Source organism: Macaca fascicularis, chromosome 18 (genome assembly GCF_037993035.2).
Source record: "Macaca fascicularis isolate 582-1 chromosome 18, T2T-MFA8v1.1".
NCBI lineage: Eukaryota > Metazoa > Chordata > Mammalia > Primates > Cercopithecidae > Macaca > Macaca fascicularis.
The window spans coordinates 78,809,014-78,828,213 of NC_088392.1; the positions used below are offsets into that span (position 1 = coordinate 78,809,014).

Below are 19,200 nucleotides of genomic sequence, written 5' to 3' on the forward strand. Positions count from 1 at the left end.
CAGGGCTTTAAGTACCTCCCCGTGCCCCCCGCTGCAGCCTCAGCTAGTATATATGAATGGCTGACAGAGCCGTATGTGAAATCCCTCAATTCCATCCCACTGCTGTTACGCTCTGTAGATTCTGCCTTAGTGTTTCTGGCTCAGGAACCTAGCATTCATCTAATGCCACATTGGCAACCATCACAAACTAAAAGGAACCCTTACTTCTGTTGTGCCAGCTTTGCTTTTAGTTAATTGCCCCTTTACTTTTCTACTAGAGAGAAAATTAATTTTGAATGGACAAGAAGACGCCAGGTGACTAGTTTCTGTTTCGGGATGACAGACATTTTGCACCTGCCTACTGTAGACAAGGTCCATAAAATAAAAGTGCTCAGGGAGTTGACCGTTTTTGAACTAGCATAAGGAAACTTCTTTTATAGGCCAGCACAGCACTCGTCCTCCTTATCCAGAAGGAAATGCCCGCATAGGGCAGCAGGTATTTGCCCTCCTGGCCTGCTCGTGAAGCTGGTGGAAGGCAGGCTGAGGCAGTGATTAGGAGCACAGCGTCAGAGCCAGGCTGCCTGGATTCATGGACTGGCTCTGACACTTGCTGGTCATGTGCTCTTGGGCATGTTCCCTAACCTCAGTTTCCCCACCTGTAAAATGTGGGTGATGATAATACTAGCTCCTAGGTTGTTGTGAGGAGTCCATGAGTTGGTATCTGTAAAGGGCTGACAACAGTGTCTGGCCCACCAGCAGAAGCTTATTATTATTTCTGTAATTTCTTCATACCATAACGAATCTCTTTCCCATGCCTTTGGGCTTACAAAGGTCTCTTCTTCCCCTTTCCTTTCCCAGCTGTGAAGTAAGGTCAGGCCCAGAGTTCATCACAAGGTCCTACAGATTCTACCACAATAACACCTTCAAGGCCTACCAGTTTTATTATGGCAGCAACCGGTGCACAAATCCCACTTATACTCTCATTATCCGGGGCAAGATCCGCCTCCGCCAGGCCTCCTGGATCATCCGAGGGGGCACGGAAGCCGACTACCAGCTGCACAACGTCCAGGTGATCTGCCACACAGAGGCGGTGGCCGAGAAGCTCGGCCAGCAGGTGAACCGCACGTGCCCGGGGTTCCTCGCAGACGGGGGTCCCTGGGTGCAGGACGTGGCCTATGACCTCTGGCGAGAGGAGAATGGCTGTGAGTGCACCAAGGCCGTGAACTTTGCCATGCATGAGCTCCAGCTCATCCGGGTGGAGAAGCAGTACCTTCACCACAACCTCGACCACCTGGTCGAGGAGCTCTTCCTTGGTGACATTCACACCGATGCCACCCAGAGGATGTTCTACCGGCCGTCCAGTTACCAGCCCCCTCTGCAGAATGCCAAGGTACCTCAGAGCTCTGTGTTCTCCTCTTTATTGAATAAAGTGGGTCATCCTTCTTAAAGGCTTGCCATGGGGGCTTCAGAGCACCCTTGAAAGGGGGAATTCTGCTTCCTGGCAGGGCAGGCCAAGGTGGGGCTATGGCGAGGTGGGAGGAGACGGGGAAGGCTGGGGCTGGGGGGCACTGTAGCCAGTCAGGAGACCTGGGTCTGCCACCAACTTGCCCTGTGACTTGGAACCTCGGTTCTCTTCTGAAGTGGGTGGTGGTGTGGGATGATGGTTCTAGAAAATTCCTAAGGCTCCTTTCAGCTCTCCCATCCCAGAAACCTCTTCAGTGATTCCAAGAGGACAGTGCGAAGGTGATGTCATAACCACACCTGGAAAAGATACTGAACAATAGCAGCCACCCGGGCCCTGGAGGAGGTGGGGAGGGAGAGAAAAGGAGGTGACAGTGGGATTTGTGTGGCGTGTTAGACTCCACAGAGACCATCCACCAGAGTCACTGCTTCCAGTCCTCAGGACACCCTGCTGAGTCCCGACACTCTTAGGCGGCACAGCCTGCTGAGGTCCCAGGGGTTACGGCTCCTGCGCAGGCCACACGGCTACTGAGTTTTCCTGCTGGACCATGAGCCCAAAGGTCCTTCCTCCATACCCCACGTTCTTTTCATTTCACTAAGGAAAATGTAAAGTCACCATAATCAGAAGAGGGGACTAAGGAGGGCAGGAAACAATTAAACCTTATAATGTCTTTTCCTTGAATGATATTCTACTAATTATATTTGGAATTCACAAGGCGTTTCCTTCCCACCAGCTCAGAGTACATGTCCATGTGTAACTCGATCGCCTCCACCATCTCCCCGCAGAGCCTGTGGAGTCCCAGGCAGGAGGGAAGCGGGCTTCTGCCCAGGGCGCAGTGTGAACATGCAAACCCGGGCCTGCTAGGGCTGGGCGGTGGGTCCCAGGGCGCAGTGTGAACATGCAGACCCGGGCCTGCTAGGGCTGGGCGGTGGGCAGGTCTCTGGAGTATCTCCCCGGCCATCCCCAGTGGCTTCGTGGAACTCTCTAGCACAGCGGCTCCGTAACTGTGGAACCCTGCTTAACTTTTGTTTGGTGGTTTCTTCATTTTTTTAAATCTTTTTTCTGATTAGTCCTCCAAGACTACTCATAACCAGTAGAGGTATCACAGGGCACTTCCTCTGCCAAGGCTGCTCCGTGTTACCTTTTTTTATCTATGTTATTGTGAGCTTGTGCAATGCAAGTGGCTTTTATTATAATGATGAAATGGCTGCTGAGAAAGCCCGCTTGGTGGAGGCTGCTTCCTCGGGATGAATCTTTTCATGGCTGAGTCCCCGCGTGTGAGATGAAGCCCTGTGCTCAGCCCGTGTGCCCAGGCCCAGACTCCCGCCGGCTCAGGATGCCCTCGGGGGTTTGTTCCAACACAGATCAGGAGCCAGGCTCATTTCATTCTGCCTTGTAAGTTTCAAGTGCACTGAAGAGGCCAACATGAATTAGGGCAGAGAGGCAGGGCAGCCTCTGATGCAGGCTCCATTGCTGCCACTGTCGGGGGATCCCAGAGGTTTTTCCTAGAATGGGACACAGGGAAAGGAGACCAAAGTTCTGCCCCTTCAACATGTGGATTCCCCAGGACAGGTATCAGGAGGAGAATCGGCTCATAGGGTGATACCTGGACTAGGGTGTGCTTTCCGGGTCAGGCTTGAGTGGGTGTCTTGGGAAAATGGGTGGGAATAACGGGCTTCGAATTACATTTTGGGACCTTTCTGGTTGGCAGCACTGCCCAAAGGCAGCACTGGACACCGTAGCTGCATAGCATTTCTCCTGTTTTATACTGGCCAGGTCCACTTGGTTTAAGATAGTAGCAGGAGAAGGGGCTTCATACCTACCTTTGGCTCACTCTGAGTATAGTCTAGCCATCTTTCTGGGAAGGTGTTTTTTTTTTTTTTGAAGCGGGGTTTTGCTCTTGTCACCCAGGCTGGAGTGCAGTGGCGCCATCTCGGCTCTGCAAGCTCCGCCTCCCAGGTTCAAGCGATTCTCCTGCCTCAGCCTCGCAAGTAGCTGGAACTACAGGTGCCCACCACCACGCCCAGCTAGTTTGTGTATTTTTAGTAGAGACGGGGTTTCAGTATGTTGGCCAGGCTGGTCTCCAACTCCCCACCTCAGGTGATCGGCACGCCTCGGCCTCCCAAAGTACTGGGATTACAGGCGGGAGCCACCGGCCTCCGCCTTTCAAATGATCTCAGGTAACGGGAGGAAGCTGTGAATGTCAGGAATAAAAATGGCCCAGATAATCCGGAAACCTGGGGTTAGCCAGGAGCATCCCCGCAACCCGCCGTTCCCTCGGGGCCTTTGTGAATGTCTGCTGAATAGGAAGAGCCTGCCCACCCCCTAGCAGAGACACCAAGGAGCCGCAAAACACCAAAAAGCACAGGGAGCCTTGAGTGCGAGGTCTGAGTGAGGAGGCAGGTGCGGCCAGGGAACTTGCTGTGCCGGTGTCCGCCGGGCTGTAGGCTCCGAACTTGACCTTGGGTTAGTCTTTTGCACCCACTCGGGTTCTGGTTCCTTTTCCTCACCTTCATGCACCTGCGTGGGCTCTGATCTCTTTTGCTCTTTTTAGCACTTGGGGAAAAATTAACCATAACCACGTTTATTTTCTTACCTGCCTCTCTACCCCATTGCACTCCGGGGTGTGGCTCCGCACATGGAGTCTGAAAGCCCAGCCAGCATTGCTAAGGCTGGCGCCCAGGGGTGCTCCAGGAGGGGACACTTCAGTCCCGTCCGTGCCCCTCAGCAGACCTGTCTGTGGCTCCTGGAGGGAAAATGCCCCGCAAGTGAAAATGATTAACTATTGGCATGGGAATTAAAGACAGCAATTGTAAAGCTGACCTTTTTAGAATTCAACACCTTCTGGACAAATTGGCAGGTTATGTGGACTTCAGAAACGGTAGCCAATCCTGGAAGCCAGTTCTGCTGTCATCAGCCGGGTGGCATTGGTAGTTATCTGACCTACTGGAGACTTCGTTTTCCTTTTCTGTAAAATGGCAAAAATATAAGAATCAATAGGGTTAATCAATAGGGTTATCCTGTGGGCATCAGGATAGGGCCTGAACGCAAAGCTCCATCTCTCTTAACCTAGAGTAAGTCGCCCTTCTAGGCCAATGGCTCAGAGAGGAATGAGAATGACAATGACAACTGACCAGGGAACATCAAAGTGTTTCATGATGCCTAGCCATAAAACACTTCCTCCCATTTTCTCCTCCCTGCTCTGCTAAGGCAGTTGTGGGAACATTTACCCAGATTCTTAAGAAGTAGACTCTTTAAACACTAGGCCTGATTCCTTGATGACAGAAAATTAAGGTGGAAAGAGCTTTAGGACCTTAGATACTGCAAGAGACATACTATTAAGTGGGAAAAAAGGAAGTTACAAAATAGCATGAATAATATGATACCATGTGCATAAAACTAATAATGAAAGGAGAAGAAGAGGGACTCTTTGCAAAGGAATCAGATGTTTCTGGAGGAAACTGATGGCTGCCTCAGAGGAAGAGACAGAGCTGTCTGTCTGGGATGGTCAGACAGAGACTTCACTTTCGGTTCCTCTTGCATTTTGTGCTGTGATCTTCTATTACCTAAGCACAGTCATCATGGACAATTTAGATTAAAAAAAAAAAAGCCAGCGAACACTCCCAGACCCAGAGGAATGCTGCGGCCACAGATGCAGGTGGCAGCCCAGCTGGGAGGAGGACCCAGGCTTCCTGAGCCAGCCCGGCTGCCTCGCGAGATGGCTGGGGGGTCAGTGGAAGGCCGAGTGGCTCCGGGAGCTGAAAGGGTCCATTCTTCTCTTGTCTCTCGCCTTGTACCTCTTGGCCTGCAGTGTGCAGTGGAGACTTCAGGAAGTTTTCAGATCCTTCCCCAGGACAGCTGTGAGAAGGAACAAAATGGACTGAGCCATTGGTGTCTTTCCAGACCCAGGCACCAGCAAGACTGGGCACTGTGTGCCCACACGGGCCCAGCCACAGCAGGTTGTCCGAGCTGTCTGTGGCCGCCCGGCGGAGACAGGAAGAAAGGCTGGGAGAGCGTCTTCAAAGACCGCACACGCCTGCCCAGGAGAGGCTGAAACCTTCTTCTTTGAACTCTTCTCCTTCCCTAATTGCTGGTCCATAGAGACCGAGCTGAAAATTAGTTTAAATGCTAAATTGAGTTTCAAACCACGAGTCTCAGCCCCTCTAGAAACAGGACACCGTGTAAAAATAGAAACTTTAAGTCAACTTGTTTTTCTAAGCTTTATACAGCTTTGCTGTGAGGTCCAGAGTCCTTTGGCAAATAAGTGATGTTTGAAGAGATTCAGGTGTGCTGGGAGGGTTCGTTCAGGATGGAATTGGCTACTCTTCATTATAAAAAAGTCAAGACAGCCTAAAGTAATCCTGAAAGAAGATGCTTTGCCTGAATCAAGTTTAGCATCAGAGCAGCCATAACCCTCTGCCGAGATTCTTCAGAACCATGCAGTTGGAGGGGTAGAAGCCAGGCTCATTCTTTCAGGGATGGGATCAAACGGTAATTAAAAGCAAATGATTGCCAGGGTCGTTAGAGATGCCAGAGCCTCAGGATCAGACTCGTAAGCAAATGGAATTGGTCTTTCTCCAAAATCCTGCACTGATTTAACCACAGGATCGTAAATCAAAGGGGCTGTCTGAAAACGAGACAGCCTTCCCCAGGCCGTGCATCTGAAACACTCAATCCCAGCACACGTACAGCAGGGGAGCCACACACGGGAGGAAGAAAAGCACCGGACTTCGGGAGTACCTGAGCACTGCAGGACAACAGCATGCTGCGCTCTCTCTCTCAAATTCTTCAGGAGCCGCTAGGCTGTGAGCCAGCTTGTATTTAAGGTAGCTTGCCTCTCAGAGGCTTTTTAGAGGATGTGTGACCTGTGCGGCTTCCTGGTATCAGTGACACCATGGGGATGTTGAGTCAGGTAGCCTTGGGGCCTGGACTTTTCAGCCCAGCTGCAGGAGCCGGCATGGAGGGACGTCTCCCTGAGCATGTGCTTGGTGTGGCTCCTGGGTGGGTGGGCGACCGCGTCTCTGGTGTATAGAAGGAGCCAAGTGCTTGTGGAAGAATTCCATGCCACTTCTCTTTCTGCTGGTGTGGATTTGCAGAGGTGATGGGAGATGAAGGAGGTGGTGGACGACCAGAAGTTCAAGAAGTCGTGACCTAAGACAGTTTCAAGGACTAGTCTTACAGGAAGGAGGACCCTAGACGAAAACTGACTGCTCCTGGAGCCACGTGTTTCCTATAAGGCAGCAAATGTTGCACAATTCTATAAAAAACGGAGCTGGTAACTGGGATCTGTTGAGGGGGTCTTGACCCTGAGGGGTTGCTTTTGTGGACATTTCATCTGGGCCAAGGTGTGCAGTGTCACAATTGCTGGGCTACAAGGCTGCTGATATACACTTTTATTGCAGAAACAGCTCATTATATTTCTTGACTCCGGAGTATTTCAGCAGATAAACAGGCATGCAAGGTTGCTTTATTTAAGGAGTTAGGGGACCAGGAAATATTTGTTGTCAGGGACAATGCAAGTGGTAAACATTTTATCCCTTAAAAGGCAAGAAAGCTCCGAGGACATGAGGAAAGCCTGCAAAAGCAGGAAATGGCCATTTGAAAAGTACGCATGAGGTCCCTACTCCAGGGAGAGTTTGCTGAGCCCCAAGGGGAGAAAGGAAGAGGATGGACCAGCCAGGAGTGCCCAGTGGATTTACAGCAGATTTAATAAGTCTACTTTAATTATTTAAATGAATCAAAATGCATAGGAGTGGAAGAAAGAAACAAGTAAAAATAAATGAAAATTCTTTTTGGAAACCACTCTTGAAGTCTTTTCTCTTAAAGAACCATCTTCTTAGGGTCCTTTTTCCCCACCTGCTGGGTCAGCGGTCATGTGTATGTATAAGATGGTGGAGGCAAAATCGTCTTTTTCGTGATTCTAATGTTAATTAAAACAGAAAAGGACTTTGTGAGCTCACGTCTCGGATTCTAAGCTGCCTTGGAAGCCCATTTCCAGAAGGCTAATGTTGCTCCTGAGGACCTATCAGCTGCCCCTGCCGAACTCCAGGACGCAGAAGTGTTCAGTTGAGTTTTGCTCCCCTCTGCTTCGTAGCCAACTGCAGGCCCAGGAATTAGCAACCTGATTTCTCCTTTTCTCCCTCATCCTCCTGGCCCAGGCCCTTCCTGGATGGTGGTAACAGGCCCGGGGTGGCTGTGCAGCCTCCCTGAGGCTCTCTGAGTTCCCCTGGCCCCACAGAGGTGCCTGCATCCTGGCAGGGATGGCAGGATCCTGGTAGCTGCACGGGGTCTGTACACTGAGGGGGCTGCCCTCACCTGCAGGGATCAGGTGCTGGGTGGCAGGTGCCTCAGTCCATCCGGGCTGCCATAGTGAAGCAGCATGGACTGGGGACAACCACTCACTTCTCACAGTTCTGGATGTTGGAGGGCCAAGATCAAGGCACCAGCAGAGTGGGAGGCTGGAATCCTGGTCAGGGCTCTCCCGGGTTGCAGACTGCTGTATCCTCCCCCTGTATCCTCATGTGGCAGCAAGACAGCTGGATAACCCTCAGCCTCTTTTACAAGGGCACTAATCCCCTTCTTAAGGGCTGCACCCTCATGACCTAGTCACCCCCCACAGACCCCACCTCCTAATTTCCTCACATTGGTGGTAAGGATTTTAACATGGATTTTGAAGGGACACAGACATTCAGTGTATTGCAGTGGGATAGACAGCAAGCCTGCCTGGGCAGTCTGTGCCTAAAGCCACAGCTCTTCACCCACTTCCTTCTGAAAGTGGCATCATCATGCTATCTTTAGTTGATCAAAATAAGCCCGAGTTCACAAACTCCTAGAATCCCAGATCTGAAAAGCACCCTGAATTCCTTCCCACAAGGGAGGTGGGGGCCCATTATTTGTGATGAATGCTAGCTACTCCATTTAACTCTTTACATATCCAATGCCAGCTTTCTCTCCATTTGCCTGTTAGCCGAAAGCCCTGTGCAGTTCTCTCCTGGATGTCGTGGGAAATACAACAAAGACAGAACACTTGGTCTTGGCCTCAATGAACTCGTAATAGAGAAGACCCGAGAAGGATGTACCTGCAGGGTTATCTACAGCAGAAATTTAATCAAATACTCGGCACATCCCAGTTACAAAGAAAGCTTTCAATGTGGGCCATTGGCCGCTGCAGGTTTCTTTGTGAGAAACATTTGTGTGCTTTTTATCCCAGGGAACAAAACCCTAGGAAAGGAAGTTTCCATCATCTACTCCCATTTTTCCTCCTTCTTGAACAAAACTTTTAGCTCAAGGAACAGTGCTTTTGAAGACTTGTGTTTCATGCAGCCTGCTTCCGTAGTTGATCTGTTCGCAACAAGATCACATCAAGTAAATTCTTCCATTCTGGGAAGATGGCGAAAACAAGCGGATACTGTCAGCAAATGTTGACGAACCACCTCTCCAGAAATAAATATTGGCAGGGAACAGAGAAAGCCTGGAGTATCCCCATCAGTCATTGGCCGGAGAAGACCTTTTCCTGGGCTGGAGTCCTTGCTGGGGAAACGTCTGTTCTTTGCAGCCTGTGAGGCAACTCTGGCCAGGAGGCAGCACTCAGCAAGTCCTAAGACCAAATTACTAGCCTGGCTCCACTTTGGGTTTGTAAAGTCATCTGACTGTTTCTCTCCAGGTGCCTTAGTTGCCTCATCTGCCGTGGTCTCCTGGGAGGTTGTAAAGTCTAAGGAGATGCTGTACTTGAGCCCCCAAGATTCGAATACCCTGTGAATGCTCGCTGTAGTTATTTAACTTGTTACCTGCAGCTAAGCAGGAATCAGAGAGCAGAGTGGGCAGAACCCCACTCTTTGCCTAGAACCTTGCTCATTTTTAAAGTATAAGCTTCTTTTGCATTTTTAGAATAAGCTTAATTTTTTTCCCAGAGATTATTTGCATAGGATCTTTTTCCTCCCTTCCCCTTTCTGATGGACGCTTTTTATAGTGTGTATAAAGAATAGCAACAAGGAAACACTTTCTGGTTCCTCTGCTTTAACCTTCAAATCTTCTGTGTACAGAAGCTCTGGCTTTAAACAGCCCTTTCTAAGATTCGGGGACAGGGGGTGCCGTGGAAGCCAAATTGGTGAGCCTGGGAGAGGACACTTCTCAAATGAGAGTCATGTCTTGGAACAGGGATCCCCAAAAAAGAGGAAATAATTTTACAGAGCAAATGATATTCCACAGTACCAATCACTCATCATGTTTAAAAACTGCATATGTAATTCTCTTTCCATGTATCCATCTTGGAAGAATACTGTTTCTGAAAAACATCTCAGAAAAGAGAAACTTTAGAACCAATACAATATACAGGCTTTAATTTCTGCTTCTCTGTAGTTGTGCCTGTAGGTCTCTATTTTTTATTCAGGCCAAAGATTATGAGAATTAGGAGCATAAATTATATTTTTAAAATTTGTTACAGTACAGAGGGATCTCCTTATTCAACGGTGGCTAAAACTGCCCCCTTGTTGACAGTGTCCACAGAGGCCAGAAACAACTCCGCTTGTTATGATAACTTTGGTTTCTTCATGGCAGCTAAAGAGTTGTCCCAGCACTTGGAGACGCTGAGGCAGACAGATTGCCCTGAGCTCAGGAGTTTGAGACCAGCCCGGGCAACATGGTGGAACCGCGTCTCTACAAAAAATACAAAAAAAAACAAAAATTATCCAGTCATGGTGCTGCACACCTGTAGACCCAGCTACTCAGGAGCCTGAGGTGGGAGGATGGCTTGAGCCTGGGAGGTGAAGGTTGCAGTGATCCGAGATCACATCACTGCACTCCAGCTTGGGCAACCCCCAGTCTTTCTCTCTCCCACCTCCAACAGAGTGAGACCCTGTCTCAAAAAAAGAAAAAAAAAAAGGATAACTAGACAACAACCAAAAAATAAAAAAATTTAAAAAAATTGGCAACGGAAAATGTAAATTAAAACCACAATGAGATATCAACTTACCCATTGGGATGGCTATTACAAAATACAAAACAATCAAAACCAGAAAATATTCAGCGTTGGGAAGGATGTGGAGAAACTGGAACTTTATACATTACTGATGGAGATGTAAAATGATTCATCCACTCCAGAAAATGGTACGGTGGTTCCCCCCAAAAATTAAACATAGAATTACCAAATTGATCCAGCTGTTCTCCTTCTGGATACATACCCAAAAGCATTAAAAGCAAGGACTTGAACAAACATAAAGACACCTATGGTCCTGGCAGCATCAATCACAGTAGCCGAGAGGCGGAAGCAACCTAAATGTCCATCGACATGAATAAATCAACAAAATGTGGAATATTCATGCAAGGAATATCAGCCTCAAAAGGATGGAAATTCTGACACATTTTACAACGTTGATAAAACTTGAGGAGCTTATACTAAGTGAAACAGGCCAGACACAAAAAGACAAATAGTGATAGTTCCCCTCAGATGACGCACCTCTAAGAGTCAAATCCATAGAGACAGAAAGGAGAATGGGGGTTTCCAGGGCCAGGAGGGAGAATGGGGCGTTAGTGTTTACTGGGTGCAGATTTTCGGCTGGGAAAGACGAAAAGGTTCCAGGGGTAGCTGCACAACGGTGTGAATATAATTTAAAATGGCTAAGATGGCAAATTCTATGTTAGGTATTTTTTTAACACACACACACATACACACAAGCATCCAGTTTAGGGATTCGGCAAGACCATACCCAAGAGCCAGGTTTCTCCCACTCCCTGCACCCTCCCTAAATTCTCAGACCCACCTAATGGAAAACAAGCCTCCCTGAGCCTGTGCCCCCCACAAAACAAACAAACAAAAGCCCTGCCTGGCCTGCTTTTCTCTGCTGTGGAACAGCAACACTTCAGCCCAGGACCATCATTTTCCTGAAGTGACCAAGTCCCACGGGGCCCTCATCTCGGAGCTCAGGACCCCGGCCTCATTATTCCTAAAGGGAAGCACCCCTGAAAACACCCGTTCTGGAACAGCCGGGGCAACAGCAGGGCCCCCTCCCGTCCCCCGAGCCTTTTCCTTGTCTGAGCCAAAGGGCCGTTGCTCCTCGACGTCGTCCCAGAACCATCTCTTGCAAGAACTAACATCCCTTGTTTCCTTTCTCTCTCCCACCCCCAACTCAGAAGCTCTCTGAGCTCCTTCTGAACTGATCCTGGTATTTGAGGAATTAAATCTTTTCAGGAATTGAGACTCTCACCTCCTTAGAGTGACCAGAAATGAAGGAGTCGGCAACTGATGTTTTTAAATTCCCAAATTACAGATGGCAAACCCAAGTTGTGGGGAATGGCACAGAAGGGAGGTGGAGGTTGGGGTTGGTGTAGGGAAGTGGGGCTGCCAGCTAGGCTTTGGGGACCTGCCCAGGCGGAGGGGATAGCCGCTACCAGCGATGAGCTGCAAATGGTAGGAGTGCACAGCTTCTCCGCCTGATTGGGGAAGATCTGACCCCACGCTTCTTACCCTGATGGAACCAGTGCTCCAAGTGGCCTCTCTTATTTCAGCATGTGCTGGGCTCAGCTGTAGGTGGTGCTGGGCCAGGGTCCAGCTCCTGCACAGCCTGTGTCTCTGACAACAGGCATCACAGGAAAACACGACCTTCCTGCCTGTGAAACGTTCGTGATTTGAATCCAAGTTCCGAGCCAGTGTCAGAGGGCGTGTCACTGGTCCCCACACCAGGACCGCAGGCCTGATTTCAATGGTGACAGTTCCAGCACTTATGCAGGAGTCCTGGGCTGGGCACGCTATGTCATATTAACTTTCCATCCTGGGTTTTGAATATCAGAACCCTTGTTTAGGTGAAAAATCTAGAACCTTTACCCCATAGTAGTTGACTAAGGAAACATAAAGCCTAACCTACCGTACTCAGTGATGCTTTAACTCAGTTTGTATTTTCTTCACCTTCAGGTGCATTTGAAAGACAGTGGCACATAGGGTGGCAGATAGGCCTTTATTTAATGTTCACACCAAGTGGGTGCACTGAGTGGGAACCACCTTCATCTGCTGTTCATTTCTTGCAGCAGTTATGCAAGTAAGTGTCATGATCACCATTGTATAAATGAGGAAGTTGAAATGGAGAGAAATAAATAACTTGCCCAAAATCACCAACTGTGAAGCGGCTGGGGCTGGCCTCAGCCCCTAGGAACTGGGCAGAGCCATCTTTCCATCACGTAATTAATCACTGGGCTAATGGGCCTCATGCAGGAGTTCTTCTCTATTTCTCCTGTAGCTTGCAGAGGGCAGCTCACTGCTGAGCACAGGTTGCAGGCAGTTTCTCCGTGTGCCCTAAAGCCCTCTGTAGGAAACCGCAGGCCAACAAATGCACGTAGAGCCTGGGGACTCCCAGGACTTGGCCTTCATGTCAATGCTGGAGCTATTTGATCCAATCGTCTACAAGCCACAAACCATGTTAGCAAAGGAAACATTCTCTCACGTGATGTGCAACTCCACGCCCGTTTAACGCACACAGCAGCAGCACAAGTTAGCGAGCACAGCTGTTCTCCGGGGAGAACGCTCCTCCTGCCCTCTCGGAGAAACCAAACAGCCACCACAAGGAAATCACATGTTGAGTGAGGGCTGTAAACCCAAAGACCCTGGTGATTGAGATCTCCAACTTTAAAGAACTGCTAGGGAATAAGTGTGTTCCTGCGCAGTCAGTGGGCAGCCCTCAGCCTTGGCCGCAGGGCAGATGTGAGGCCGCGAACTCATAGTGTGGGAGCACGGGGCTGGGGTGGCCCAGCCGTCCCCAGAACACTGAGCTACCCACTTCTGTCTCCCCACTACAGCCTGATCCACTTGGCACGTGCTGCTAGTGGTCAGCGTTCTGCTAGCCTGCCAGCTTTGCACCCCCTGGGTGGGAGGAGAATAGCGGACGGATGATCCAGGTGCAGGAGGAGGCAGCCCGGGCTCAGAGGTGTCTGGAGACCTTGGTCAGACAGCGAGGCACTGGCACTGTGTTCAAGCACCCTGTGCCCTGACTTCCACTATCTCTGACGTGTGCACCCCTCACCAGAGAGGACTGTCTGTGCCACAAACAGCCCTTGTTCCCTGCTGTGTTCCTGTGATAAAATAGACTAGGCATTACAGGTTCTTCTGGAAGGTCCGAGCTGTGGCTGTCTTGCTTAAAGCTGAGAAGGCAGGAGGAGGAACACAGAAACCTTCTGAACCCGGAGGCGGGCAGACCGGGAGAGAGAGCAATGTGTGGGTGTGCTTGCTGCTCCGCGGCCTCCAGCTCTCCCTTCTTGTAGGCCACCTCCTCCATTCCCTCTTCTAAAGGACCTTGCCTTTCCTACACAACTCCATTTCATCCACAGCCGGTGGAGTGCTGGCCCTTTTTTTTTTTCTTTGTGTCTCCTAACTTTTTTTATTAAAATAAATTTTAATTGTGGTAAAATACACATAATGTAAAACGTATCATTTAGCCAGTTTTAAGTGTGCAGTTCTGTGGCACTGAGGGCATTCATGTTATTATGCAACCGTCACCACCTTCCACCTCCAGCACTTTCTCATCTTCCCAGACTGAACCTCTATTCATTAAACCACAACGTGTCCCCACACTTCCAGCCCCTGCTACCACCGTTCCACTTTCTGTCTCTATGAATTTGATCACTCTAGGAACCTCATATAAGTGACATTACATAGAGTCTCCTTTTGTGTCTGGCTTATTTCGCTGACCATGATGTCCCCAAGATTCATCCCTATTGTAGCGGGAGTCAGAGCTTCCTGCCTTTCTAAGGCTGAAGGGTATTTCATTGTATGGATAGACTGCATTTTGTTGATCCATTCATCTGTCAGTGAACACGTGGGGTGCTTCTACCTTTTGGTTATTGTAAATAACCCTGATGTGAACATGGGTGTGCAAATAGCTGTTCAAGTCCCTGCTTTCAACTCTTTTGGGTGCATACCCAGAAGTGAGATTGCTGGGTCATATAATTCTGTTTCGTTTTTGTTGTTTGTTTATTTGTTTGTTTGTTTGAGGAACCACCTGACTGATTTCCATAGTGGCTGGACCGTTCTGCATTCTCATCAGCTGTGTGTAAGGATTCCAGTTTCTTCACATCCTTGCCAACTTGTGATTTTTTGATAGCATTTTTTGATAGTAGCCATCCTAATGGGTGTGAGGTGCTGCCATCATTTCTTTTTGAAATCAGGTGTCCAATGCATGTGGTCTGAAAACTTAATAGGATTCTAAAGAGGCCACATCACATCTAAAATGTCTGCGTAGGTCTGTACTGTCAGGCAAACACGTGTGCACTTTGAGTACACAGGCACACATCACTCTCACCTCTGTCTGTGCCCGGAGCATGATTCCAGTTGGTTCTTGGTGTCGAGGTTGTCAGTGATGGTGGCCTGGTACCTGGTGAGACCCCATTTGCCAGAAGCACATGTGCACTGCTCCCTTGGGAAGACAGAGGTCTCCGAGTGTGTTTGTTTCTTGGCTTCAGAACCATGACCACGCCTGCATCGCCTGTCGGATCATCTATCGGTCAGACGAGCACCACCCTCCCATCCTGCCCCCGAAGGCAGACCTGACCATCGGCCTGCACGGGGAGTGGGTGAGCCAGCGCTGCGAGGTGCGCCCCGAAGTCCTCTTCCTCACCCGCCACTTCATCTTCCATGACAACAACAACACCTGGGAGGGCCACTACTACCACTACTCAGACCCGGTGTGCAAGCACCCCACCTTCTCCATCTACGCCCGGGGCCGCTACAGCCGCGGCGTGCTCTCCTCTAGGGTCATGGGAGGCACGGAGTTCGTGTTCAAAGGTAGGATTCCCATCTCGAGTCCAGTATCGCAGCCGATACACAGCCCTGTGACATTGTTGTGGAGGCAGAGCTGAGGGAAGGGACCTCATTTCTGCCTGAGTTCCTAGGAAAGAAATCGGGGAGCCATTTCTGCCTCAGTCCCTCCCAGCGCCCTCTGAGTCTCTCCCTGCTCAGAATGGATCAGGTGGACAGCCTCCGCTTGCAGGCCCGAGTGCGGGAGGCGTCCACTCCGCTGCATGTGGGACGTTGCCAGTCCAGGGAGGATGTTACTGGGAATGAAATCTCTGGCCAGGTACGGAGGCTCATGCCTGTAATCCCAACACTTTAGGAAACCAAGGCAGGAGGATCTCATGAGGCCAGCAGTTTGAAACCAGCCTGGGCAACAGAGTGAGGCCCTAACTCTATAAAAAATAAAATAAATTAGCAGGATGTGGTGGCATTTGCCTGTAGTCCCAGCTATTCTGGAGGCTGAGCTAGGAGGATCGCTTGAGCCCGGGAAGTTGAGGCTGCAGTGAGATATGATCGTGCCACTGTACTCCAGCCTGGGCAACAGAGCAAGACCCCGTCTGTAAAAAACAAAAAAAGCAATCTCAAGTCTGCACTTTGTGTTTTTTGTACACAACTCTGGCGGATTCCATGCTGCCCCTTAATAACACTGCAGTTGCTTGCGTGCCACAGTGCTTTCTCGAGCGGGCAGGAAAGAGGTATTAGTGACACCTCAGGTGTTCAGAGCTGCCCTTTCCAACCCTGAGCTTGTCGTGTAATTGAGAGGTTGTCACCTGCTTGGAGGTGGGAGCATCTGTGGGAAGGTTCAGGCTGTGTCCTTATCACTAAATGAGGAGGGGAGGGAGGAGCTACACCAGGCTGCCAGCAACAAAGCGGGACTTGTGGTTGCTATTTTTAGAAGGTTGCTTTTTTTTTTTTTTTTAAGTTTGAGCATCTTTATAAAATGGTGTTGGCCCTATCATGCCAGATAAAGAGGGACAGCCTCGATCCCAGGTGACTCCTCCAGGATGGCATTCCAGGGTTCAGTCCCATTGCTATAAAATGTTTCTGTTAACCCAGAAAGTCCTGGAAGACTTTAGCCCTCCTTTTGGGTAGCAAGGTTTGCTCCAGGAATACAGGCCCTTTGAGAAACTTAATTGAGAGCAAGCGATCTTTACATTACTCCACCCCGAAGCTCATCGCGTTGTACACGGAAGTGGCCCCCTGGAGGGACCTTCAGAAGCAACTCTCCACAAAAGCTGGGATTTGTATTTAATTTATTTACTCACATTTGTCTTGCTTGCAGCCTAACTTATTTTAGATGCCTGATGTATGGGCCCGTAGGAATGTGTGAGAATGCCAACTAGAATAGGTGTTTGACACCAAAACTTTTAGAAACCCGAAAACCTTTTGATAAAAGCAAAATTCCAGCCTTTGTTGAGTATTTTTTTCAATCCCAAGGAGTCAGCATCACCAAATAAAACTCCTTAGGAGCACTCCGAGCTGTAGTTGTATTTCTTGCCTGCAGGCGCTCCCAGCTGTATTCGGGCTCAGTGTTTCCACACCAGATGGTCTGTGTCGCGTGGCCACACCTGCAGCCTATCAGTGGTACTGCCACCCAGATCAACAGGTTGAACTCTTCCCCGCCTGACAGTGCTTTGACGGCTACTGCAGTCAGACGGGTGGGTCCGTAGGTGGGACTGTTTTTGGAAAACAAGCCTTGTCTCATTAGAGTGTGGCCAGTGTTTTCTGGATCCCAGGCCTACTCCCTGGAGTCATGGAACTCTCCTCTCTCCTTTGCAGTGAATCACATGAAGGTCACCCCCATGGATGCAGCCACAGCCTCACTGCTCAACGTCTTCAACGGGAATGAGTGTGGGGCCGAGGGCTCCTGGCAGGTGGGCATCCAGCAGGATGTGACCCACACCAACGGCTGCGTGGCCCTGGGCATCAAACTACCTCACACGGAGTACGAGATCTTCAAAATGGAACAGGATGCCCGGGGGCGCTATCTGCTGTTCAATGGCCAGAGGCCCAGCGATGGGTCCAGTCCAGACAGGCCAGAGAAGAGAGCCACGTCCTACCAGATGCCCTTGGTCCAGTGTGCCTCCTCTTCGCCGAGGACAGAGGACCTCGCAGAAGACGGTGGAAGCCGCCTGTATGGCCGGGCCCCTGGGAGGCACACCTGGCCCCTGCTGCTGGCTGCACTCGCCTGCCTTGTCACTCTGCTGCATTGGAACATCCGCAGATAGAAGTTTCAGAAAGTTGTATTTTTCCAAACCAGGATTCCTTGCTATTGACAGATTTTCTTTACCAAAAGAAAAGACATTTATTCTTTTGATGCACTTGAATGCCAGAGAACTGTCCTTCTTTTTCTCCTCTCCCTCCCTCCCCGCCCCTGAGTCATGAACAGCAAGGAGTGTTTGAAGTTTCTGCTTTGAACTCCGTCCAGCCTGATCCCTGGCCTGAGCAACTTCACAACAGTAATTGCACTTTAAGACAGCCGAGAGTTTTGGACGAGCGTGTTTGGTAGCAGGGATGAAAGCTAAGGCCCTCTTATTTTTTTCTCTTAATTATTATTATATTTCTGACTTAAACTTAGAAGAAACAACTATCAAGCTACAGTTTTTCCTGCCATTTTCCTGTGGTTGCAGCCTGTCTTCCTTTGAAATTGTTTCACTCTCTGAGTTTTATATGCTGGAATCCAATGCAGAGTTGGTTTGGGACTGTGATCAAGACACCTTTTATTAATAAAGAAGAGACACAGGTGTAGATATGTATATACAAAAAGATGTACGGTCTGGCTAAACCACCTTCCTAGCCTTTATGCAAAAAAAGGGGAGAATCAAAGCTTCCATTTCAGAAATGTTGCGTGGAAAAGTATCTGTAATTAAAGTTTCGAAGTAATTTAACCTATTTTTACATCATTTGTCTTACCTTGTTGAGAGACGAGGCTCGCTTGTTGGCTTCTGGTTGTTGTAGGAGGCATGTGGCTTCCCAGCCCTCTCAGTAGACAGGATCACTGGGAAAATAGCAACATCAATCCCGTTACACAGGAGCAGTGACACAGGGGTGGCTGCAGAGTGGCACACGCCACACAAGTGATAGAGAAAGTGCCCGTTCATTGCAGTTTCCTCTTCCTGGGGGACCTGAACCTTGATTCACACTGTCTTGTTAGGGGAAGGCAGAGGAAGCTGCACTCTAGTATCCATGCCACCTTCTAAGATGGACATGCAGAGACAGAACTGTAGCTGCTCAGAGAGAGTACAGTGGGCATGGTCTGCCCTGGGGGCTTGCTCCATCAGACCCTGATTTGGCATGCAACCAAATCTTTGTGTGAAGCCATCCTATCGTTGCACACACTGACCCACTCAGTGTCTTTCCTGCCGCTGATGTGGCTCTGTGCTGGCGGTTTCAGGCCAGTGCGCTTCTTCGCAGGGACATTAGGAGGGCGCAGGAGCGCATGTCTGCCCACTCCTTTGGAGTATCGCGGATGGTGCTATCCAGCACCAAGTGTTACTGTTCACAGACACTGAGGAAGGGAAACAGGAGTAACCGAAAGCCAGATGGAACAAAAGCAAACATGGAAACCATGATCACGGCGAAGAGCCATCCTGGTATTTAAGAATTAACTTTATGAAATACTGCAGCATTTGGTGTGGCATTAAGTTATAATGACCGCATAGAGTACCAAAGTGCTTTATATTTAGAATATATTTTAAGTTGTGGTGCAGACTGAGGGGGCTTATTCAAAATGAAAATACTAACGTAAATGTCTACCAAGTTCAATAAACAAAGATGTCAAAATACTCTCACAAATACATTTTATCTGTGGATCTATTTAATACTGATACTATCTTTAAAAGACATAATAGGCCGGGCGCAGTGGCTCAAGCCTGTAATCCCAGCACTTTGGGAGGCCGAGACGGGCGGATCACGAGGTCAGGAGATCGAGACCATCCTGGCTAACACGGTGAAACCCCGTCTCTACTAAAAACAATACAAAAAA

The 19,200-nt window shown here is 49.4% G+C and overlaps 1 protein-coding gene across 2 annotated transcripts in view; it reads left to right on the forward strand.

The window, feature by feature from the left end:
* Positions 1 to 18,107, forward strand: part of APCDD1 (APC down-regulated 1) — a 34,556-nt gene extending 16,449 nt beyond the window's left edge. For both annotated transcript variants that reach the window (XM_045377655.2, XM_005587191.4), the window contains 3 exons: positions 838 to 1,369; positions 14,885 to 15,206; positions 16,995 to 18,107. In XM_045377655.2, the coding sequence (XP_045233590.2) occupies positions 838 to 1,369; positions 14,885 to 15,206; positions 16,995 to 17,443 (1,303 nt within the window). In that variant the 3' untranslated portion in view covers positions 17,444 to 18,107. The remainder of the gene's footprint in view (positions 1 to 837; positions 1,370 to 14,884; positions 15,207 to 16,994) is intronic.
* The last annotated feature ends 1,093 nt before the right edge of the window (positions 18,108 to 19,200 follow it).